The sequence below is a fragment of the Pristis pectinata genome, chromosome 26 (assembly GCF_009764475.1).
Source record: "Pristis pectinata isolate sPriPec2 chromosome 26, sPriPec2.1.pri, whole genome shotgun sequence".
Taxonomy (NCBI): Eukaryota; Metazoa; Chordata; class Chondrichthyes; order Rhinopristiformes; family Pristidae; genus Pristis; species Pristis pectinata.
The window spans coordinates 27,783,090-27,809,672 of record NC_067430.1 but is presented as its reverse complement, the minus strand read 5'-3'; the positions used below and the strand labels follow the sequence as shown (position 1 = coordinate 27,809,672).

The 26,583-nt window shown below is 46.5% G+C and overlaps 1 protein-coding gene across 8 annotated transcripts in view; it reads right to left on the bottom strand.

The window, feature by feature from the left end:
* samd11 (sterile alpha motif domain containing 11) overlaps nt 1–26,583 on the bottom strand; it is a 249,612-nt gene that overhangs the window by 87,840 nt on the left and 135,189 nt on the right. For all 8 annotated transcript variants that reach the window (XR_007958262.1, XM_052039520.1, XM_052039521.1 and 5 more), the window contains one exon: nt 3,533–3,622. Coding sequence is in view for 7 of the 8 variants with exons in the window: in XM_052039520.1 (XP_051895480.1) it covers nt 3,533–3,622 (90 nt within the window). In the remaining variant the exon portion in view is untranslated. The remainder of the gene's footprint in view (nt 1–3,532; nt 3,623–26,583) is intronic.

Here is a 26,583-nt window from a genome sequence, read left to right as displayed (position 1 = left end):
TCTGTGTGAAGAAGTTGCCCATCAGGTTCCTTTGGAGAGAGGGAGGATGAGAGGTGATTTGATAGGGGTGGACAAGATGATAAGAGGCATAGATCGAGTGGACAATCAGAGACTTTTTCCCAGGGTGAAAATGCCTAACATGAGGGGGCATAATTTTAAGGTGATTGGAGGAAGATATAAGGGGGACGTCAGAGGTAAGTCTTTTACACAGAGAGTGGTGGGCGCATGGAACGCACTGCCGGCAGAGGTTGTGGGGGCAGATACATTAGGGACATCTAAGAGACTCTTAGATAGGCACATGAATGATAGAGAAATGAGAGGCTATGTGGGAGGGAAGGGTTAGATAGATCTTAGAGCAGGATAAAATGTCGGCACAACATCATGGGCCAAAGGGCCTGTACTGTGCTTTAATGTTCTATGTTCTAAATCTTACACCTCTCACCTTAAACCTAAGCCCTCTAGTTTTTGATTCCCTTTCCCTGGGAAAAAGACCGAGTGCATTCACCCTATCTATGCCCCTCATGATTCTCTTCACCTCTATAAGGTCACCCCTCAGTCTCCTATGCTCCAAGGAATAAAGTCCTAACCTGCCCGACCTCTCCCTATGACTCAGGCCCTCAAGTACTGGCACATTCTGGGACACTATCTGATCTGTCTGGGACCCTACATTCCCTGTGGCTGCTGGATAACTATCCAATGACTAACTTTTCTCCTCTGCCTGGGGAATCTTCTTTCCACTCTTTCCAGCTTAATTAATTTAGCCAACTTCACCAAGTTATTTCCATCTCTTCATTCACAACCCAACCAAAAACAAATTAATCCTCACAGGATTATAAAGGGGACATTTTAACCAAATCCATCTACTACTTCATCAAGGGGGAGCGAGACTGCTGGGACTATCAACTGACCTGCATGATTTTATGCTCTTTTAACAGCAATTAAGAGTAGGGTGTGAAATAGGCACCCATACACCGTTTCCTCTTACCCTTCGCCTCTCCGTGCAATTGCACTGGAAAACCTCAATGTAAACTGAAATCGTGCACACTCGCTACATCCTGAGAATCTGCAGTTAAAAGCTTGCAAGTTCCACTTCAGTCCCATAATCGGTGGTCTGAGTGAGGACCGAGTAAAGGAATGGGACAACCAACGGGTATGGTTCTGTCAGGGAAGTGGACATAGAATTCTGTCGACAACCACACGGGAAAAATTGCTGTCAACTGAGGACAGTGGCTTGAGGTCTGACATCATTCCACTAAGAGTCATAGAGCAATACAGGCCCTTCGGCCCAACCAGTCCACGCCCACCACGGTGCCCACCCAGCTAGTCCCAATTTCCTGCGTTCGGCCCATATCCCTCCAAGCCCAATCCCTTCATGTACCTATCCAAGTGCTTCTTCAATGATACTATTGGACCTGCCTCAACCACTTCCCCTGCCCAACCCCTAATCAGTACCTCAGTATAGCAACACTGACCACCTTGCACTTCAATGGGCTTTCGTTTTCTATATACTAATTGCATTCTTTCTTGTATAATTTTGCATAATTTATGTTTAATTTATGTTTTTCCTGTTAATCTTGTGTCTCTGATGCTCTGTGCCTGTGATGCTGCTGCAAGCAAGTTTTTCATTGCACCTGTGTATCTGACAATAAACTTGACTTTGATTTTGACAAATAACATGGTGATAGTTACTGGTGTTGATTGAGAGATCAATATTGGCTAGGACTTGGGGGTGTCAGGGGTATACGCTTTGAAATAGCGCTAATGGATCTTTTATACTTACCCAAGAGGACAGAGAGACCTTGGCTTAATGTCACATCTGAAAGGTCATCTCGGAGAGGGCAGCACTCCCTCCTCACTGCATTACGAAGTCGGCCTGGACTTGGACTTCAATTCACGGGCACCTGACCTGGAGAGTGGAGGTTGCCCACTCACGCCAGGAGAGAGGGGATTTGGCAAAAGGAAAAGCATAATTCTTCCAGCTGGGGATGCAGACGATGGTCAGGCAATCCCAACAGCTACAGACTACGCACTTAGAGCTGAACACCAAGGGCAAGGCCTCTCTATTTCTGAATTGGTCTGCATTCACTCCCCAACCCCGGCACAAGTTGCTGCTGTGATGTGATTGTCTGCTGCTCCAGTTACTCACATTAAACGTCTCATTAACTTCAGAAGATATAATGGATAAATTTAGAGGCTTCCGCCAACTAAGAGGCATGTTAGGCACACCCACGGGAAGTTCTGGTTCTTTAAAAGGGTCATTTTTAGCAGTCGTCATGCTCGACTGTTGACGCAAAGCCCTACGGCTAATTATCAGCCTAAATTACCTGCAGGACGAGGTGGTTCATCGTCCTGGACGAGCTGCAAACCTTGGTGATCCAGTAACAACACGAACCTAACGTACACAGCACCAGTACCCTCGAACTGAGCACGTGCCTGACGCACCACATCATGGTGACCGACAAAATAGCACTGCAAGTGCACCCAATGCTTCAGCCCAACAGTAACACCAACCGTTTGCTTGACATGTTATACAATAAAGGGCCTCAGTACCAGCAGTCACTTTACATGCAGATCAGAGCAAACTGGGATCTACGGACACAATGGGCAGGAATTCCTTTCATATTTTCTCACAACATAAAAGGAGGCCCTTCACCCTGAGTCTCAGATCATCCCATTCCCTCAATTACACCTCTATAACCTATTCTCCGTCAAATGTTCGTCAGCTTCCCGCCCCCTGCCCCCATTCCTCCTACACGAGGGGCAATTTGCAGTCACCAGTTAAACTACAAACCCACAGGTGTTTGGGATGTGGGAGGAGGCCATAGAACCCGGGGAAGGACACACGGTCACAATGAGGACGTGAAAACTCTACACAGACAGCACCGGAGGTCAGGATTGAACCTGGGTCACTGGAGCTGTTAGGTAGCAGTTCTACCTGGTGCCCCACAGTTTGGACAGTAAGAGGCATGAAAGTGCTGGTCTCACAAGCGCCATGCGATTGTTGTGGTGCTGGAGCAGGGGACACAGGACTCTGTGGGCAGCACAGCGGTACAGCCAATGGAGATTGCATGTTCTTCTTGTGAGCCAGTGGATTAACCCAATGTGCTCCACTTTCCTCCCACACCCCAAAGATATGCAGTCTAGTAGGTTAATCGGCTGCTCCAAATAGCCCGAGTGGTAGAATTTGGGGTGAGTTCATGGAAGAAAAGGAAAACCACCGGAGGATTGGGATTGGTCTGTGAGCTGGCACAGACTCAGTGGGCTGAGTGGCCTTCTTCTATGCTATAAGGAAATATGGAAATACATGGATGGGCTGAATTCCCAATCACTTGCAGGCAGGAAACATCATCCCCTACAAGTTTTTATCCTGGAGCTGGCATGGTCCGTGCCCTGGGAACGGGCTTGAGATCCAACCGTTAGCCACACACACCAGCAGGACTGAAGGAGACTGACAGAGAGGGAGAGGAACAAACGACTAATGAATCACATCAGCAAGGAAAGCAGCAGGGAGCATCCAGGATAGAAAACCTACCCTTTGGTGATTCACTTCTTCGCCTCTTGACTTCTGGACACTCACTGTTGTTGGTTGGTGAACATACTCTTCGTTTTCCTAAAATTTCATCTGCAGAAACGAGAAATCAAAAGACAAAAAACCGTTACACTTCAAACCAACTCCTTATCATTTGATTTAAAATGTACTGGATCGCTTTGCAAAGTTAATGCATCAGCACTGCAAAAAATACTTGGTACTGTGTTACCTGTCTACTTTTATATTTTCTACTTGCTCCTGCTTATGCAAAACTGCTTTCTCCTCCCCCCCCACCCCCTCAACTTTCCTGAGGGAATTAATCCCGGCGCCCTTGACAGAATTCTGTAAATCACAAGAGTCTGACGGAGCCTGACCCACCGACAGACACTGACCTTATTTGTTATTCGTCTCAATGAGATACCTGGAGGAGACTGAACCAAAAATGCGAGCAGAATTTGGTCACGGGTCAGCCCCTAGGAATGACCCACGCCTGCTTAATAATCCTTGCTGCCAATTTTACCTGTATGCTCTCAAGATTGTTTTAAAAGGATTCCTTATCTATTTAACCTGCTGCCTTTCCCCATTCCTCTTTCTGGTTTGATCATATCACCTGGTCCAAAAGCCCTAGACAATCCTGATATTTCAGCTCCACCCTCTCCCCTCTCTTAAGCATCAAGGTCTTGACTTCCCTCCTGGGCTATGTGGCAATGGATAATCCTTGCATCCACACCATACACTGTCAGCAGTGATGCTAGTTTCTAATATACAATTACAGCGTACACTGAACAGATTTAAAATCAATATGCCTCTAATATCACTACTGAGACTGAAGGCATGATGCTGCATATGAGCAGGAGGCAGCAGAGTGTGCGCGTATCAAACAACAAATTTTCAGCTGTCAGGTGCTTATTAAGTAACAAACTGAGGAGACAGGCACATGCAGCAGCATTCATTCCCCCTGACTGATGAATCCAGAGTGCTGCAGATCACTTATTAAATCCACGCCGGCCTCACTTGCTGCCCTTCAAAGTTAAGTGTTACAATCACTGGAGACACAAGGCTCAGCAGCTTCGAGCCCTGGCTCAGACCCCTGCATCTCAATGTTATTGGCTTCAATCCACTTATTACAACACAGGTTATTTGGCCCATCAGGTCCATGCTAGCCCCATAGCTCAATGGGCACAGATGTTATTGGCCTCGACCCACGTATTACAACAGGGGAGACCACTTGGCCCATCAGGTCCCTGCCAGCCCCTGTAACTCAATGGGCACAAATGTTATTGGCTTCAACCCACTTATTATAATGGGGGAGACCATTTGGCCCATTAGGTTCATGCCAGACGATGCAGAGCAATCTCTTTCTCCCTCTTATTTGTCCGTAACCCTTGCAACGTATTCTCTCTCTCTCTCCCTCTCTCACACCCATCAGACCCTCCTGCCAGCACCTGCACCAGGGGCAATTTACAGGACCATCAAGGGATGTGGGAGGAAACCGGAGCACTGGGGGGAAGCCCACGCAGTCACTGGGAGAACGTGCAAATTCCACGCAGACAACACAGAAGAAGCCCACTCAGCCCCTTGACTCTATGCCAGCTCACAAAGCAATCCCAATCCTCCAGTAGTTTTCCTTGCAACCTTTTCTTTCATGAACTCACCCCAGGTTCTACCACTCACCTACACAGCAGGGGCTATCTGGAGCGGCCAATTAACCTACTAGACTGCACGCCTTTGGGATGTGGGAGGAAAGTGGAACACATGGGGTTAATCCACGGGCTCACAAGAAGAACATGCAAACTCCGCTGACTGTACCACTGTGCTGCCCAGAGGGCTCTGTGTGTCCTGCTCCAGTACCACAATAATCACATGGTACTTGTGAGACCAGCACTTCTACAGAGACTTTCATGCCCCTTACTAAAGTGCGCGCATTTGGATCCTTCGGCAGAACAGGACAGGACCCCACCACGATTCCATACTTGGTCAAATAGCTTGCCAGGTTTACCATCTTTGCTCACACTCTTAGCAGCTTGAGCAAACTATCAAAGCCCCAAGCTCATACAATTCAGTTAACTCAGGGAATTCACCTTCCAGGTTGTCTAAACTCTTGATGCAGCTCTCCCCACCATCAAGGACATCTACAAGAGGTGGCGTCTCAGGAAGTCGACATTGACCATCAGCGACCCCTGCAATCCAGGCCATGCCCTCTTCTCGATGCTGCCATCAGGCAGGAGGTACAGGAGCTTGAAGACCCACACCTCAAGGCTCAACAACAGCTTCTTCCCCACTGCCGTCTTAAACCAATCTTAAAAACCCTAACACTATCTGAGGCTATTTTTTTTCCTCTCTCTGTCTCTCTGTCTCAATCTAGCACTAGTGTCATTTATTTTATCTTGCAACTTGTATAAGTTATGCATAATTTATGTTAATTTAAGTGTATGTGAACTTATGTTTGTCTTCGCCTTGTAATGTACTGTGCTGCTGCAAAAAGCTAATTTTCATGGCATTTATACCCTGTGTATGTGTGCCTGTGACAATAATAAACTTGAACTGCCCAGAAACAGTGATGGAGGGTGAAAGATTAGCAGAAAAACACATGCACACACATATGTACAAGCACACATAAATGCACGGACACAGAAAATGACAATTAGCAAAAGATGTGCACTCAAAGAAAAACATGCAAAAACGTACACACACTATGTGATGGGCTCATTCTTAACAGTAAATTCCCTCCCTCCAATATCGTGTCAAATTGAGAGAGTTAAAAGCCTAAGCACCCCAGTATTTTCTTTCTAAAAAAAAAGAGTGAAATGATACAGTTCACATTTACCCAGCACGAGTTCAGGACTAAATGACTGTGGCTGCAAGAAAGATGGACAATGGACTTTAATATGATTTGAAATATAAGATTAGCAAAGAGACAGGAAAATGGATGTAACGTCATTAAAGGCTATATCCTCACAGGGTCAATTTAGTTATGCTTTTCCAACAATTTAATGATTTCAAACCACTTTAAAAATTCCAACCATTTCCAGGATTGGAGCATCTTTCACCTGCCCACTAGAATGGCAGTGAGAATGGTCACTTCTGTAATGTGGGATCTGCAGCAGCCAGGTTTGTACACAGAAAGCTCCCACACACAACAATAACGACTGGATTAGCTTTCTCAGTGCTGCTGACTGTGGGTTAAATAATGGTCAGGATACCAGAAATAATTAACAGGAAAATGCCCTGCAGAGCAGATAGGGTCTCAGTTTAACATCTCCTCTGAATTCTTCAATGCATTCATTGCTAAAAACCTTCCAAAATGACAGGTATTGGGGTTCTTAGTAAAAGTCTACCAGAACCATCAACAAAACTTTGTCTCTGCCAGCATTTTACAATAAGATTCCCTGCTGTGTGTTTTGTTCCCACCATCTGCTGCTTACAATGTTGTTCAATTTAAGAGATATTGAACAATTTAGTAAGATTGGATTAGTATCACTCTGGTCCAATAACAAATGTTTATGCTTCAATTTTAAAGGTTCAGATCAGGTTGGGTGTTGCTGAAGTATTGCAGGCTATTCCTCAGTCTATTCCCCGGGTCAGAAAATATATTACCACACGAACCCTCTGTTCCCAGTGAATAACAAGCACTTCTCTGGGTCAAGCTGAGAATGGCTGTGATGAAGTCAGGTTTAACGAAGAGGAGGCCCCTGCCTCAATGGGTTTGTCTCAATACCGACATTTAAAAATTAATAGCTGGGTAATTTTGTTTGGATTTACAACTAATTTTTCTCTGTTGGCAGGCTCCGATACCAATCAGCTGTGCTGAGGGGTGTGTGACACTGCTCAGCACTTGGCGAAATTAGATCTACCCTCTTTTAAGAATTCAAGGTGTGCTTCCAACTCCAACTCTTGACACTCAAACCAACCCACGAGACTCAACTAAACCTGCGTGTGAGGAGACAGCAGCTCAAACAGAAGCTGCAGTTTGAGATGAAGAAGTCCACCCACTATCGTAAACCCAGCCGAGTACAAGAGCAACTCAGAAAGGGAAAGGTTAACGAGAAGTAAAACAAAATAGGAAGCAAAAGCCAAAACAATCTCTAGGTTACTAATGAAATGAAAAGAACTCAAAGTAAGCTTTGTTAGTTCAACCAAATGCATCTATGTTTGGGAACCAGGTATTTACCTTGAACTCGCCAACATAATCTGAATCTGAGATCAGGTTGGACTGAGGGCAATGAAGAGCGCGAAACAGATCAGAGTGTCCGTTACTGACCAAACTAAGAATTTCAGGGGACAAGAATAAAAAGATGAGAGGGGTGACTGTCCTGCTGCTCACAGACCCAAACCCAAACTGGAGAAGCCCCCACCATTGGAACTCTAATCGAAATTGTTGTTGAGTTGCTCCTTAGTGCATAATTGCAAATGGGACCACTTGTTCTACAAGATATTTTTTGCCTTTCTGATTGAAAAACCAAGACGGCCAATAGCAACATCTCTAAACTGTGGGTAGTTCTGTGCCTTGCATCCATGCCTCCTGGGAACAGGAGAGAGTTCTGTCCAAACTCATCTCTGCAGAGAACTTACTTAACCAGCAGAGAAGGGACAAAGTTAATCCAGAGGTCCAATAATGGAAGAGGAGGGGAGAGCCTATTATAATCTGGGAAAGTGCACATAGACAGAAATTCATTCGCTAATCGCGTGATGTGGGTTACATCAAAATTTGCTTCCATTCAAATCACTGAAACTGAATTTTCGACACAAGAGCTCTCATTGTGCAAAACACACAATTTGAGAACAGAATGATGACAGTGAGCGGGTAGTTTAAGTAAATCCACAGTAAAAATTTAAAAGCACAATCTACAGTTCGAACATTTGGTAAATTATGCTTTTAATATTTGGGCTCATTGGTTGTCAAGATTTTAACAAGCAAGCTCTTTATCACTCAGCTCAGGGGGCCATTTTAACCACGGCTGCTGAAAGGGTGGTAGAAGCCACATTATCAGATGCACAGCAGGAAACTGGGCTGATGGTCCTGTTACGATGATATAGTACAGCCATTATGTCACGCAATAGCTCAGCGTATTGTAAGTCACTTGAGCCTTGGCGCACAAGTGCGATACAACTTATATTTTCCATGGATTCTGCCACAAACCAGTTCAGCAGAATAATAACAACTTTCAAGTTAATACCTGGCAATCTATTGGTTTTGGAACTAGTTCTCATTCGTTACACTAAACCTGTGATGTAGGATTTCTCTGCACTCAAAATCACTTCTACTGACATCAGCAGCACTGAATGTTGGAAGCAGAGTCTAATGCCTGGTCACTATTATTCACAGCGAGTGGCTGTGGGGTGTATGCTTTTCCCCCCACAGTTCTTCCTTAAGACTAGTGAGTACCTGATGCACTCAGCTATCACACCCCAAGTTACCATCCTTCACCTGTGCGGTGAGACAATGAATGTCACAAGGCGGCATCCAGAGGATTCCCACTAAGCAGTTCACTAGTCAGTAATTGGAGCAGTAGCGCTGCCCGATGTTACTGTCTGCTGTGGTACTGAGACTCAGCCAGCTCCAACCCTCCCCACCATTGAGGACATCAAGAGGAAGTGCCTCAAGAAGGCTGAAGACCCTCACTCAACGACTTAGGAACAGCTTCTTCCCCTCCACCATCAGGTTTCTGAATGGTCCACGAACACTACTTTGTTATTCTTTTATTTGCACCATTTATTTATTTTAAGATAAGATTTCTTTATTAGTCACATGTACATCGAAACACACAGTGAAATATATCTTTTGCGTAGAGTGTCCTGGGGGCAGCCCGCAAGTGTCGCCACGCTTCCGGCGCCAACACAGCACAACTTCCTAACCCGTACGTTTTTTTTTTGGAAAGTAGGAGGAAACCGGAGCACCCGGAGGAAACCCACGCAGACACGGGGAGAACGTACAAACTCCTTACAGGCAGCGGCCGGAATCGAACCCGGGTCGCTGGCGCTGTAATAGTGTTACGCTAACCGCTACATTATGTCTTGCTGCCACAAACAACAAATTTCACATCTTGTGTCAGTGATAATAAACCTGATTCTGAGACCAACAATGCCAGTCATTTCATTTATTCCCCAACCCTGACTGCGCCTCGACTGAGAAGGCAGTTACGGGTCAACAAAAGCGATGGAGACGCAAGAGACTACAGATGGTGGAATCTGCAATGTAAAATGGAGGAACCCAGCGGGTCGAACAGCATCCGTGGAGGCAGTCGTTTCGGGTCGAGACCCCGCATCAGGACCGAGAGTGTCGAGGGGAGATGGCCGGTATAGAGAGGGAGGGGTGGGACAGGGACTAGCACGTGATGGGTGGAACCAGGTGAGGTGGAGGTGGACACATATAGACCAGACTGGGTATGGGGATCTGCTCTGCTTGGTGAATCAGGCGACAACCCAGTGGTTTCATCATAACCATTACCAAGGGACGCTTCTTATTCCAGATTTATTTGTAAATAATCATTTATCCAATAGGCATTCAACTGCTTGAATTTAGAATTTCCCATCTGCTATGGTGGGATTCAAACTCACGTCTTTGGATCAACAGGCCAGGACTATAATCCAGTAATTTAACCACTGTGCCAGCATACCCAATGGGCAGAGGCTCTTCCAGCCAACTGGGTCACTTACAGAATGCCAGCACCGCTCAGGGTCAGCCAACTCAGTGCGAGCCTGCGTTCAAACCTGGCATCTTCCTGACCCACTGCCACACTCCGGGGGGGGGGCGGTCGTCACCACTCAGCCAGCTTCTCCTGAGGGTGGTCCTTCCTTGCCAAGTCACTGTGATGGACCAAGTCTTGGGAAAGTGCTGGGACGCCCCAAGGGGCTTTTACAAGAGGTCGCAGTTGATTTGTGGACTATTGCTGTGAAGAATAGCAGGCAAAGATGGCGCTACAGCACATTCAACCACATCGCTGGCAGTGATTTCTGGAACTGGACCCAACTCCCCTTAATAATTACCCTGGGGTACTAATTAAGTCATAATGAATGAGAACACATGCATTAATTAGTAATTAATGAATGCCAGTGTGAGCTGAGGCAGACAACAGAAAGAATGTGATGCATAATCTGCCACTTAACTGAATCCCTTGAAGTTCCTTCCGTCAGTTCGGATGCAGCTGACTACTTTATTATTAGAGGTGGAGGTGATGGTGAGGTTGGCAGAAGCCTGCTGTACTTGTGCGAGGCCTGAACACAAGAAACAGCAGCAGGGAGACCACAAGACCCCTCGAGCCTGCCCCACCAATCAATACCAGCACGGCAGGTCCTGTGTTATTCACTTCCCCATCCAATCCACACTGTCTTTAATTCCCTGAATGTCCAAAAAATCTATCAACCTCAGTCTTAACCAGTGGACATCCACAGCTCTCAGTGGTAGAGAAGTCCTAAGCTTCATGATATTCTGGGTAAAGAAATTCCTCCTTACGTCTATCCCAAATGGCAGATCCACCCACCCCACATTCAACTGTTGCTCCTTCTGCTTTTCCCAGCAACCTCGCCACGCAGCATACTAGCCAGTGGCGCAGCTGGTAGAGCCGCTGCCTCACAGCGCCGGAGACCCGGGTTCGATCCTGACCTCCGGTGCTGTCTGCGCGGAGTTTGCACGTTCTCCCTGTGGCTGCGTGAGTTTCACCGGGTGCTCCGGTTTCCTCCCACGTCCCAACGATGCACGGGTTGGTGGGTTAATCGGCCAGTATAAATTGGTAAATGGGTTTATTATTGTCACGTGTACTGAGGTACAGTGAAAAACTTTGTTTTGCATGCCATCCATACAGATCATTTCATCACAGCAGTACATCGAGGTAGTACAAGGGAAAACAATAACAGAATGCAGAATATAGTGTTACAGTTACAGAGAAAGTGCAGTGCAGGCAGACCATAATGTGTAAGGCCTGTAAAAGATAATTGGAAATGTAAGGGTTAATGGTGTGCAGCTATTCTTCCAATGGCGTGATATTGCCTCAACCATGGGGTGATTATAGTTATGACTGTAAAAATGTCCAGGTGCTGGTGAGAAAGAAAGACGTTTTTAAGACATATCTTGTTTTGCTAAAAGCTTGCTGTAAGCAACTGCCTTAGTAACTGCAACTTCCCATGGAGGTTTCCCACCAATTGGGTATAAAAGTAGGGACACTATCTGGTAAATCTCCGAGTGGGGATCAGTACAGAGCTCGGGTTACACTGTTTACTCTTTCTCTGTATCCCTCACTCCCGCTAGCGTTAAGTTAATAAAGTATTAATCGTAAGTCCTTTGATTCTGCTGTTGTCTGAATTATTACAGAGCGGGTCGACTTTCACAGGCCATAACAAGGTAGATTGTGAGGTCAAGAGTCCATCTTATCGTACTAGGGAACCGTTCAATAGTCTTACAACAGCGGGATAGAAGCTGTCCTTGAGCCTGGTGGTACGTGCTTTCAGGCTTTTGTATCTTCTGCCTGATGGGAGGGGGGAGAAGGGAGAATGTCCGGGGTGGGTGGGGTCTTTGATTATTTTGTCTGCTTTGCCAAGGCAGTGAGAAGTGTAGACAGGGTCCATGGAGGGGAGGCTGGTTTCCGTGATGTGCTGAGCTGTGTCCACAACTCTCTGCAGCTTCTTGCGGTCCCGGGCAGAGCAGTTGCCGTACCAAGCCGTGGTGCATCCGGATAGGATGCTTTCTGTGGTTCATCGATAAAAGTTATAGTAGAAACTGTGTAGAAGAGTGGTAGGATCTTGGGTGGGGTGTTGAAAGAGATGGGGAGAAAATAAAATGAGTGAGCATAGGATTATTGTAAATGGGTCAAAAACCGAAATGCTGGAAGGTCTCAACTAGTCAAGCAGCATCTGTGGAAAGAGAAACCAGTCAACATCTCAGGTCAGGGAACCTCCTTCCACAGGTGCTGTCTGACTGGCTGCGTTCTTCCAGCATTTTTGTTCTTGTCTCAGATTCCAACATCCAGAGTTTTACTTGTTTTCCATTGGTGTAAGTGATAATCAACATGGACTCAATGGGTGGAAGGGCCTGTTTCCAATGCTGTATCTTTCTCTGATCTTCCCAGCACGACAACAGGGGTCCGATACAGTGGCACTTCAAACCGATCTTCCACTAGGCTCAAGAACCCCAGCTCTGGGTCTGTCCTGGAGAATCTCCGAGACATGGCCGAGAGTGTTGAGAAATCAGTGGGTTGAAAAACAAACTGTTTTTTTTTAAATACTCTTCTTTGAGGAATTTCCCTTATTAAATCACAGAGGTGGTGGTCAGGGGGGTTGAGGGCAAGAGCTTAGCCAAGGATGCATCATGTTGGTTTTACGCTCCACTTGCCCAGGAAGGTGAAGGACGGGAAGTGCGAGTGGGATGCAGAGGAAAGTTACCTCAGGTTGGTGTGAGGGAGGAGAAGGATTAAGAGGTGCTCCCTGTAACTTCAAAGGTCCCATCGTTTCATTTCAGTCGGCCTGCAGTTCACCCCCTTATTTCTAAACTACAATGGCATATTAGAACAAGAACACAAGAAAACAGGAGCAGGAGTAGACCACCTGGCCCCTCAAGGACGTCCCACCACTCAATATGATCATGGCTGATCTGCCCCAAGACTCATCTCATCTTCTGTGCCGATTCCTCAGATCCTTGATCTTCCAAAATTTTATCTACTCCCTCTATAAATACCTCACATTTCAGGAGAGATTTTGGAATAAAAAGGGTAGACTTTAACCCAAGGTTAGATGAGTGTGGAGGTAACAGGCAGACACACAGGCAGTGCGAGTTGAAAAACAAGGATCTACAGCGGCTGGAAGTACTGAACAAGTCAGTCAGCAGCTGTGAAGGAGGAAACTGAGTTAAAAGGTTCAGGGCAATGACCTCTCATCGACCTGAAGAATTACCTCTCTCCACAGATGCTGCCTGATCTGCTGAGCATTTCCAGCATTTTCTGTTTTCATCTAACAGGGTGTAAATGTTTAACCAGGCTTCTGTTTGACTGCTTTTCAAAGTGCAGTTGATAAATATTTGCTGATATTTTCCAAAGATGTACAAGTAATAATTTATTAGATGGCAAGCTTCGTTCAAGCACCTCTGTGACCATCTTCCATCATCTTGAGCGTTATCTGTCTGATAACAGACACAGACACCGAGGAATGCTTTTATCTTGCCCATTTATGGCCAACTTGTAACACCTTTTAAAGTCTGTAGGCATTCCCTCAACTCATTCCATCCAGAAAATGTAAGTGAGAGCTCGGGGGAGAGAGGGGGGGAGAGGGGAGGATTGAGAGAGGGGAGGGAGGAGAGAGGGGGGGAGGAGAGAGGGGGGGAGGAGAGAGGGAGGGGAGGAGAGGGGGAGGGGAGGAGAGGGGGAGGGGAGGAGAGATGTGGAGAGTGCAAGAAAGTAAGAGAGAGAAACCAGAGTGATTAAGAATATCTGAGAGAGACAGACAGAGCAAGATAGCATAATAGAGAAAGAGCAAGAGCGAAAAAGCATGAAGGAGAGAGAGAGGATGAAAAAGAGAGTGAGAGCAAGCTCAGGAGAGATGGAGAGCAAGAGAGAGAGTGCAAGAGGGAAGGAAAGGAGAAAAAAATCAGCACTAATGTCCAGTCAGTGACAGCTTTGACAGCCAGGCTCCTTAATTCCCTTGCTTTAGTCCCTTAATCTGTCATCTTTATCAGGCTGGGATGTGCTGGGCAGCATACAGAAGCCCTCCTTGTGATCAATCTTAACATTACAGCTGACAGAATGGTGCTAATAACTTATTGATCTAATGTTTGCCCAGTCCTGCTGGGCCGAGAGCCTGTCATTGATTGGTTCGCGACTTCCTCCGGGAGAGGGGAGAGGACTTTAATGGTCTCGGGGTTTTGTGGGTGGGTGGTTCGGAAAGTGCAGGCGTCGAGGGGTGGGGAATAGGGGGCAGAGAACAAGGCAGAGTGCCCACTCCCGAGCAAGTCACCAACAGAGCCAAGAGTGGCAGGGCAAGAGGAAAATAGGGGGCGATAGAAATTCAGCTTCCACCTTCCAACGTGTTAGAACACACAGACATGCACACTCATATACACTGACACACACAGACACACACACACACACTGACACAGGGGCACACACACATTGACGCACACTCTGACACAGGGGCACACATGCACTAACACAGGGACACGCACTGCCACATACACACCAACGCAAGCACACACACATACTGACAAATGCACACTCACACACAGGCGCGGACACTCACTGACACCCGCACACATGCACTGACACAGGCGCACATACACACACACTGACACAAGCACACACATGTACTGACACAGGCACACACACAGACACAGGCACACTCACACAGACACAGGCACACTCACACAGACACACAGGGAGAGAAGGAAAGAGAGAGAGACACACAAGCACAAATGAATGACACACATATAGGGCAGGCACAATTAAGCACAGAGACTTACCTGTGTACACACACACACACACTCTATCACCCCCCCCCCATTCCAGACTGACATGTGCCCACGCACACGCAACACCCATACCTACTTAAATCTAAAAGTATCAAGAGATTAGAATTCTCCCTTATTAAACGTGTATTAATCAGCACAGATGCACCAGTTGCATCTGAGAGGATGAAGAGCAGTCAAGCCTCCCCCTGATTAAACACAATCTAAGCAAGCCACCACACTGCAGGCTACAGCAAGTGGAGACCTCACCACAAAGCTGCAGCTAAGCCTGCTCTCTCCAGACAGCATCGCCACCAGCTACCACCCAGTCCTATCCTAAGGTTGTAACTAAAGTAATTTTACCCGTGCTCCCGGTGCCGGGTCATCTCCAGCGCCTTCCTCTCAAATTTAATTATGGCTTTTTCCATCAAGATGCCCCTATCCTGGGGTTGTGCCTATTGAAGCATTCTGTCCTGAAAACCGTCCACACTCAGTGCCTGATCGACAGCTACCTCTGACATTCACTTCCCAGAAGTAGACCTACCCGATTTGGGAAATCAAATAATTCACGTCACAACAAACCCACAGGCTGTAGAGAAATTGATTTTGTCCCTAATTCAGCAGCATATTCTGCAGCTTCTCTGCAATCAAAACTCAATTATATGGAGTCAAAAATAAATGCATTGTTAGCAAGGTTTTAAACCCTTTATTGTGAAGGTAAACCTTCATCATTATCTCTGTTAAACCCTTCCAATTTGGAGTAATGTTCCAAATGACATGCTTATGTACAATGACAGATTGAGAGAGAGGGATCTCTCCGAACATGTGGAAAATGCCGAGACCCATGTTAATGAGATTTCACTGCATTTAAAGTCATCCACAGTTCAGGGAATCTTCAGCCCACTGACTCACTGTAGGCTGCTGGTGGATCAATCCCATTAACCCAATCCCCCCACTCTTTCCACAACCCCTGCAAATTATTCTCTCTAGAGTCCCTATTCAATTCCTTAGCGAAAGCCTTGATCAATTCTGTTTCCACCACACCTTGAGGCAGTTCCAACGCATCACTACTCCCGATGGTATAAAAGCTTCCCCCTTGTATCCTCTGCCCAAGCTTTTAAGTCTAATGTACTAATTCAAGTGAAACAAAACAGAGTTTATATTGAAGATCTTCCTCGTAGTAAACAGTTTTGTGCTGGCCATAATTAAGGAGTAACAAACAATCTGCTGCAGGAACTCAGCAAGTCGAGCAGCATCTTTGGGACGAAAGGAATTGTCAACGTTTCGGATCAAGGCCTGCAGGGTTTCGACCTGAAACATAGACAACTCCTTTCCCCCCCCACAGATGCTGCTCGACCCGCTGAGGTCCTCCAGCAGATTGTTTGTTGCTCCAGATTCCAGCATCTGCAGCCTCTTGTGTCTCCATAATTAACAATCTCTACTGATCTTCAAGTCTGGTGCCAACACGAGTTGCCTTGTTCTAGGACTGACTGTAGGGAGGTAACACAAAATGGTGCCCTATTGCCGTTCGGACTATTGTCCAGCTGAGCGGCCGTGATGCATTCAGATCCTCAGCCCCAAACCATGATCTTTCAAAGTGATTTCAGAGACTCTGCAGTTTGATTTGATAGACAAACCCTGAACAGAGTTACTTCTTCACGGTGAAGACTCCATCTCACAGCCTGGAATTGTGGACTGCACACTTTTTGTAGAATCAACCTGATTTTTGTTCCACCAGTAAAGAGGATTCCCTGGAGCGATCCATGTTCCATCCCAACAGACTGCTGCTCAGATCCTGAAGGCAAAAACCTAGAGTCGGTTTTGACTTAGTCTTTGGGGACGTTGGGATTAAGTCCGAACTGATGGGGCTCTGGACGCTCAGAGGAATGGAGTGTTGGAATCCCTGAACTCCCAATCCCTAGGAGAAAGGTCACGCCTTCCTAGACAGAGAGGGGAACCCTGATAGGGAAGTCCCACACTCCCTTCCCGACGACCAGCCTCGAGATCCAATCACAGGAGAGGAGGTCCCCTGTCCCACTGAAAGATGGGGTGCAGCCCAGTGTGGGATAATTAGTTGGGAAAACCCAGACGGAAAGAGCCGATCTGAAACCCCCCCCCGTCCCCGGACCACCAGTCTGAATTTGTTCCAAGGAATCATTGCAGACAGAATTAGACAAACGGGATCAGAGGATTGAGCTTGTTTATAGACACAGATCGAGCTGGAGGAGCAGTAAATCCTTGCTTAATGCACAAACCTTCAGATTTGCTACTACACCATGTTAGGCAGCACTGTGTGCTCATCCCCTGTACGTGTGTCTCTCTCAATTAAGATTAAAAGCAATCGCTTCAACTCAAGTTAAGACAGATGCACTCGACAAAAAAAAAAAATACCTTGATCTCTTCTGTGGTTCTTCAGATCTTTTGGGGTGTATAAACTATATACACATTTTGGTTCAACAGTCTGAGATGATTTGATATGAAAATAGAGAGGCTGTTTGAAACACTGTTATGTAACTGATAACCTTCCTTCCATTGGATAACAATACTCCTTTGGGAGTCAGAATCCTGGCAATTTGCACAAACATCAAGATAATTATTTTCTGAAAGCCATTATTTTCTCAAACACCCGCTCTCTGAAATCTTGACAGGATAGTAACAGATGCCTTATTACGAGTCACACTCTTACCCTTTGTAACAGTGAGTTGTCGCGAGGCCGAGATTTTTATCACTCAAGTTCTGACAGAAGCAGAACCGACCTGTCACCTTCCAACTGAAGTTTGTTCAGAACACATTAGCCAGTTTCCTGAGAGCGGAAAGAAGATACAGGAAACGCTCGGTCAAACAAACAGCATCCTGTAGACCTGGATCACTTCAGTCTTCAGTTCTCCAGTGTGTATGGCCTGATTCAAGGAGTGTTTGGGATTTTCCAAACCATTCCATTTGGTATTTCTTGCTACCCCACCATCTGACGGATTTTTCCAACCAACTCCCAGTCGGTAACGCTGTTCCCTTGGAGCCAAGAGATCAGTCAGGGTGACCCAGAGAGTACTGCATCACCAATCTACAGTCTACTGGCAGACCTCCTATCTCTCTACAGTACCGGGGTCCTCACACCACCTACCTAGGACACAGTCACCGAGCGGAGCTCCTTCTGGTGGACCAGCCACAAATATCAAAACTTTCCCAAACAGAGAGCGCGGCAATGTTAGCCAAGGACACGGTTTGATCTTCAGAGACCAGCTATCCACCACGTGAGATGCCAGGCCTCCCTATTCCTGACGGAATGGGAAACCAGAAAGATATAGTGAGAATACACAGATGCCACCTGCAAGCTCATGGATTATTCAGTGACATCCTAAGCCTTTAAGATGCTCGTTCCCTGACCCACCACTGTGACTGGCAGTCAGTGGACAGTGAAGGGACATACTGAGGATCAATTCGGGCACTGCCACAGGGCCAAGCTGAGGAACTCAGGCTGTCCTGGACATGGGCATGCTGTTGACCCTTGGATTTGCTTTGGAACCACAGTCAACTGGTCTGGTTAAAGCAGCAGTGAAATAACCAATTACTCCAGTAGCCTTGCCCAGAATACCGTCTTTATGTAACTTGCTCCCAATGTTGTTGCGATGGTGATCTTTAATCAGTTGGCTTTGTTGTAATAGTTACAAATTTCCAGTATATAGGAATGAAGATTGATCTACCAGTTTAATGTAACCTTAAATGAGATAAATTTTTTCTGCTGCAAGTTTTAATCATCTTTCATTGGAAAAGTAAGTTGTTTTCAAATAAAACTTCCACATCTCATTTGAGATGGCCTCTGTCCAAAGTATTTTCAACCAATGAAGCACTTTTGTTGCTCTTGCATTGGAGGAGACACAGCAACTGATCGTGACAGCAAATTCGCACAAACAACAAAACGCTACCAACCAGTTCGAGCTCTGTTGGTTGCTGGATAAATATTATCCCGGGACACAAGGGGAGGTCTCGACTGATGTTTTTCGAGGGAGTACCTTTAGATTTTAAACGTTCACTGGAAGAAGATCTTGCTGACCAAAAAGGCACCAATTTGCTTGTTGGTTCTTTCATGGCCCAGTCAGGAGAGTCCTCGAGGGCAGGAGGATCCCACTATTCATGACTGATTGAGGATCTGCTAAAGGAGATCTGTTACCATGGAAATCAGGCCCAACATTGAGCTAGGGAGGATTGGGACTTTTGATCCCCTCCTGTCGAGATCCAGGTGAGTGTTTATAGGTTTTGTAGCATCGATATTGGAAGGGGGAATGAACTGGAGAGAACGTAACACTGGGGTTGCTTTCTGACTGCCCATGTGGAGTTTTGCACCCACCACAAACAAAAAAAACAAATGTCAGTAAGATGTGGAAAATATTGAGTTAGAGGTCATCTCTAGATTGTGACAAGTCGAGAGAGATTCAGAGCCTGTGTCAGCCATAACTTGGTTGGTGGGACTTTTGTGGGTCAAAAGATCAGGAGTTCAAGTCCAACCCCAGAGCACAGAAACTGCACTGACACTCCCAATGCAGTACCAAGGGTGCACTGAGCTGCCGGAGGAACCACCTTGCAGGTGGGATAGGAGACCAAGGTTCCGTCGATCTTCTCAGACAAGAGATACCATAACTCTGCTCCGAAAGGCGTGCTGGAGACCGTCAGGTGTCCTGAGTGCAGTTTGTGAGGTGCTCATTGGAGCTTGCTGTGTGTGAACTGTCATTTGCATTTCACATACTACAACAGTGATGCCCCTTCCTAATGATCTCCAAAATGCACTGGGATGTCCTAAAGCAATGGAAGCCTCAAAATCATTGCGAGTTCTTTCTTCATGACTGAAATAGGCAGCAGAATAGCATAGCAGTGCTGCCACACAGCTCCAGGGACTCGGTTCGATCCTGACCTCCGGCGCTGTCTGCGTGGAGTTTGCACATTCTCCGTGTCCACGTGGTTCTCTCCGGTTTCCTCCCACATCTCAAAGACGGCCAAGTAGGTTAATTGGCCACCGAAAATCGCCTCTGGTGTAAGTGAGTAGCGAAAGAATCGAAGGGAAGTTAAGAGGCACATGGGAGGGAATGAGGTGAACAGAAGCAGGGAAATAAGGAGAGATGGGATTGCTCCTCTAGAAACCAGCATAACCCGATGGGCTGAATGGTCTTCCTCTGTGTTGTAGCAATTAAGTAAGTGAAAGGACCTCCTAATCTGGCCGTTAAAACCTGCACCAAAAGGGAAATAAAACACCCCAAACTCTGTAGATCGAGCCGGACTAGAACAGAACACACTTTGAGAAGATCTGGCCACAGCAGACAAACTGATACCAAGACGTAGGGCAACTCATTAGACTTCCCTCAGGACTGGGAACTAAGGGGAGCATGAAGGGCTAACCGCAGCGAGTGAAATATCTCAATTACTGCTTCAGCTATCACTGGCTCCAGTTCCAATCAATACAGCAATTAGATTTTATCAACACTGAGACCTCAGCCCGTGCATCAAATTCTTTCAGCAGACGCCAAACTTCACCGCACGGCCTGGAGCAGGTGCGTCGCGGAGCTGCACTGTCACTGAATTGAAACACTTAACCCTAACTGAGGGGAGACTATAAGACATGGGAGCAGAATTAGGCCATTCGGCCCATCGTGTCTGCTCCACCATTCGATCATGGCTGATTGATTTTCCCCCTCTCAACCCCATTCTCCTGCCTTCTCCCCATAACCTTTGATGCCCTTACTAATCAAGAACCTATCAACCTCCGCTTTAAATATACCCAATGACTTGGCCTCCAACAAATTCCACAGATTCACCACCCTCTGGCTAAAGAAATTCCTCCTCATCTCTGTTCTAAAGGGACATCCTTTTATTCTGAGGCTGTGCCCTCTGGTTCTAGACTCTCTCACTACTAGAAACATCCTCTCCACGTCCGCTCTATCCAGGCCTTTGAATATTCGGTAGGTTTCAATGAGACCGCCCCCCCCCCCCCTTCTAAACTCCAGCGAGTACAGGCCCAGCCATCAAACACACCTCCTGTGTTAACCCTTTCATCCCTGGGATCATTCTTGTAAACCTCCTCTGGCCCCTCTCTAACGCCAGCACATCCTTCCTTAGATACGGGGCCCAAAACTGCTCACAATACTCCAAATGTGGTCCGACCAACGCCTTATAAAGCCTCAGCATTACATCCTTGCTTTATATTCTAGTCCTCTCGAAATGAATGTTAACATTGCATTTGCCTTCCTTACTACCAGCTCAACCTGCAAGTTAACCTTTGGGGAACCCTGCACTAGGTCAAGACCAGTCGAGAAAGGGGCAAATCAGCTGCCAACATTTACCCCTTCTACAGCTGCACTAAATATTGTTTGATCAACATCTGTTTCATTTGCTAAAACAAATAAATTCATAGAGAGATATGACACAGAAACAGGCCCGAGTCAATGCCAACCATCGACCACCCATTTTGTTTCCACCCTGGCCCATTTCATCCTCCCCACATTCCCATCAACTCTCTCTAGACTCTACCACTTATCTACATACCAGGGGCAGCCAATCAATCTACCAACCCGCACGCCTTTGGGATGTGGGAGGAAACCGGAGCACCCGGAGGAGACCCACGTGGTCACAGGGAGAACGTGCAGGCTCCGTACAGACAATGCCGGAGATCAGGATTGAACCTGGGTCACTGGAGCTGAGAGGCGTTAACTCTACCATGTGTCCATCTAAATTATTCTGAGGGCAGAGAGGTACCCGGTGGGATGTTTCAAAATGTAAACAAGATGCTTCAAGAGTAACAGGAACTAAAAAATTAGAGCTAGCCATGAGAAACATTTTATCACATCTGCAGTGATAAGATTCTGGAAATCTTCTGTTGCCTCCACTGAAAATAGCTGCATGCAAGAAATTACAGAGTATTTCTGCAGCTCCTTGGGCAGGAGGTACAGAAGCCTGAAGTCCCACACCACCAGGTTCAGGAACAGTTACTCTATCCAAGCCTTTGCAGTTATCACCTCCCAACTACTTCCCCCCTCCCCCATCTGCCTACCACCCTCCCCCCACTTACCTGGATCCACCTATCACCTGCCAGCTCTTGCTCCACCCTTTCCCCCCCCCACCTTTTTATACCGGCTATCTCCCCTCTTTCTTTCTGTTCCCAATGAAGGGTCTCAAGCCGAAACATCAACTGTCCATTTCCCTTCATAGATGCTGCCTGACCTGCTGAGTTTCTCCAGATCTCTCTCTCTCTCTCGAGCTCATCTCCTCCACTCCATGGACATCTGACGTCCTCTTCGTTGTCCACCGCTCACAGAGATGATTTTCTAATCACGTCACGCACACTCTTTCCCTACACACCCACTCAGTTTGTCGGCAACAATACTTGCAACATGTTGGCTGTACTTCCCCTGTTCTGCTTTTGTCTAGCACTTGACCATATGCACTTCCTGCCAACATATCGAGCCTGGCCTTCGATAGCTCCAGAGCTCTGGGTGTCTGCACACACTTTTCCAGTTAACCCTATCTCATTCAGTAGCCACTTGCCTTCAGCTGTGATCCCAGGATGTGGAGGCTTAGGAGGGGATGCAGAAGAGGTTCATCAGGATGTTGCTTGGATTGGAGAGTATTAGCTGTAAGGAGAGGTTGGACAAACTTGGATTGTCTCTGCTGGAGCGTTAGAGGGTGAGGGGAGACCTGACAGAAGTAGATCAAATTATGAAAGGCATCAATAGGGTAGACATTCGGTGTCTTTTTCCCAGGGTGGAAACGTCAAATACCAGAGGGCATGGGTTTAGGGTGAGAGGGGGAAAGTTTAAAGGAGATTTATGAGGCAAGTTTTGTTTTTTCCTCACAGAGAGTGGTGGGTGCCTGGAATCCACTGCCAAGGGAAGTGACAGAAGAAGATATGTTGTGCAGGCAGATGGGATTAGTTTAGATTGACGCCATGGTCAGTGCAGAGACGCTGGGCCGAAGGGTCTATTCCTGTGCTGTACTGTTCTACGTTCAACATCAATCCAACCTCTGATGAGCAAATCTTCTAAATCTGTAAAACTGTAATTACCTTAGCTTCATTAAGAAAGCATCAAAGGATTTCTACTGCTCCCAGCTGCAGGAAAGGAACCACTAATGGCCAGCTAGTTCACTTCTTAGCCAGGTTGCAGTATGCTCCTGACGCACTTGATACATTTTCCAGAGTGCCGTTTGAGGGAGTTATAACAAGGTACAATTCCCTCCCTTTGTGACCCATGAGATACAGTAACACCTTAACTTTTGTCTGCGCTGGTGGATCCAGTGTAAATCCTTCTTCCACCATCCCCATCCTTTGGAAGCTACCTCCCTGGTAACCCAATGGATCATGTTCTACCATCCATCATGTACCACCTCAGCTGAGTCACACATCTCGCTGTCTCTCACTGCACATCAATATATTCTCAATTAAGGATCGCAATCAGCATCCAATCTTCTGATTCAATGCACAGAGTCTACACTTCATCAATCAGTTCTTCTGACACCATGTCTTAGTATCTTCCTTGTTCACTTTCTAAGATACTGGAAATAGGATTTAATTTAAACTACCACAAAGGTACTTTATTAATGAAACAGCTTTCACTGCCCATTGGCATTCTTACAGTTTTTTTTCAAGCAACCTCCTTCTGGAAATTTCTTCAATAAACCCTGTTGCAACAGCAGTCAGCAGATAGTCACAGTACTTAAACAGGCGCTGGCCAGGAAGGAATGAACAGGCGCTTCGGGACAGGCATTAAATGCGCCCTTGCCAACAATGTCCACACCAGTGAACGAAACACTGTTGGATATTATCGTCTGAAAGTTAACAACCTCCTGAGAAATTCCAGTCTCTGGAACATCAACACAGGTCATTATATTAAGAACACGAACATGGTCAGTGTCTCCATCTACAGAGCAGACAAAGAGAGGTATAGGCGTACGTCACAAAACTAAAAATACAAAGTGTCAGGGAAATTACAAGGCCACGGAGAGCAGTCTCACCTTCACTAAATGAAGAATGCAAACTGGATTAGTTTGTGTGGTCTTAAACAGCCTCAGGCCAATAAACCATCCCTGTTTGAAAATGCTGACCGGTCCACTGTACATTCACACTGCCGCCTGGTCTTAGAACCTGATTGATCACCCAGCGGGCTAAGGTGAGGGGTCTGGTGCAGGTCCTGCTCCACCTGGATTCCACGCCAGATGCAGTATAACTCCAGTCGCAGTGGGGGCAAGTGTCCAGCCAGCACATTTTTTTGGCCCGAAAGAACCGCAGATGCTGCAAATCCGAAACAAAAAACACAGAACAATGGGAGCACTTGGGAGCTCAAGCAGCATCCGCGGGGAGAGAAACAGAGTGGGCGTTTTGGATTAAGGACCCCTCCCCACAGATGCTGCTTCACCCGCTGAGTGCTTGCAGCATTTTGCGATTATGTTTCAGCACATTTTTGGGCACCTAATCATCTTCTCAGGGAGCAAATAAACAGGCAGGTTCTCTGTCATTCCACTAAGAATCCGTGCACCCTTGCACACAGTGATTCCACTGCTGACCGCAGCCCAAGTCCGATCAGCAGTATTAACTACTGACTGGCTTACAGTAGCATACAGGTTATATACAAAAGGCTCTATCCCACTGTTATAAGATTCTTCAACGGACCTCCTGTGCAATAAGGAACTCCTGACCTCCCAATCTACCTCATCATGGCCCTTGCACCTTATTTGTCTGCCTGCACTGCACTTTCTCTGTAACACTATATTCTGCATTCTGTTATTGTTTTCCTTTTGTACTACCTCAACATACTTATGTATGGAATGATCTGTCTGGATGGCACGCGAAGTTTCTCACTGTACCTCACTACAATGTGACAATAATAAGCCAACAGCAATTATTGGACTGATATCCAGAGACTTGGACCAATGACGGAGAGTCATGTTCAAATTCTGCTTTGGTAGCATGGGAGCGTAAATTCAAGTAATTAAATAAATCTGGGATAAAAACCTAGTCTCAGTAATGGTGAGCATGAAACCACCAGACTTAGTAAAGGACCATCTGGCTCATTAATGTCCTGCAAGGAAGAAAATCTACCTTTGTAATACAGTGCAGCGTCAGACTGGATTCTGTGTTCAAGCCTCCTTGCTTTCCCTACACAGAGACGCAAGTACTACCCAGTGATCGCCAGAACTGATACCATAAGGAGGAAAGCCCATGTTATATTTTACTTCATTATCACCAGTGACTTAGCAACCCGACTCTCCTTGCAGAGGCAAATTTGCAGCTGTTAACCTGCACACATCAAACTGTATAACAGATATAGGAAAACAGTTCATTTGCCTTTGAGGCTGCGGCTTACAGAAGAAGACCCCACGAGAAGCACAGGAGAATGCAGCTGCTGGAATCTGGAGCAACAAACAATCTACTGGAGGAACTCAGCGGGTCGAGCAGCCTCTGTGGGAGGGGGAAAGGAATTGTCGATGTTTCGGGTCAAAACCCTGCGCCAGGACTGAGAGGGGAGATGGACAGTATAAAGAGGGGAAGGGGTATTGGCATCGGTTTATTATTGTCACTTGTACCGAGGCACAGTGAAAAACTTGTCTTGTGTACCGATCTTACAGTCAATTCATTACACAGTGCAGGGAATGGTACCGCCTGCTTTTCTCCACGGATGCTGCCTGGCCTGCTGAGTTCTTCCAGCATCATCATGTGTTTCATGGTGAGAAAGGAGTCTGAGGTGATTGGTGGTCACACCCCTCCTCAGTCCACCAATCACCTTGGCCTCCTTTCTCACCACCCCCCCCCCCTCCTCTTCATACTGGCCACCTCCACTCTCAGTCCTGATGCAGGGTTTCGACCCGAAACGTCGACAATTCCTTCCCCCCCCACAGATGCTGCTCGACCCGCTGAGTTCCTCCAGCAGAATGTTTGTTGCCCCATGCAAAACACCTTGTTTCTCATCCACTTGTGACATGGAACCCATTACCTTCACCCAAGAGACTGGAGGGACCTGGATTTAACCCCTGCTTGAAAACCAGCACCTCTGGCGGTGTGGCACTCCCACATCAGCACCACTTCTAGGCCAAGGTTGGGAACGCACCCACTTTCTAACCCGCAGCTAAAAGTGCTTTGAAGAGAGCTGACCTAATCCAATCCAAACAAAGGATGGTTTCAAAAAGATTCCAGTCCAGGTACGCTGCAGGATAATCAATGCTGAATGGCAAATATGTCACAGAACAGCTTACACAGCTTTACGTTTTGTTTTAAGAGGAGTTTTAAGAGTTCTTAGTAGTTTTAATTACTGTACAAGTAATAATGTATCAATAAGTAATAATATATCATTGAAAACACGGAACACACACACACACATGAGTAAAGACTTGGTTACTGAAAGAGGCCTTGTACGTGCCTTCTTTCGTACTTTTGAGGCAGTCCGTTGGGGCAGAGAATGACTTCCTTCTACAGAATGGGAGATGCAATGCATGATTTTTTTTTAAATTTTAAACACATGCTGATTATTCCATATCATAGTATCACAGAGCAGTGTAGCACACAAGGAGACCATTCAACCCATCTGGTTCATACTAACTCATTATGAGACCAATCCAGCTGACGCAACTCCCCCGACCGTACAATTCCTTTCCT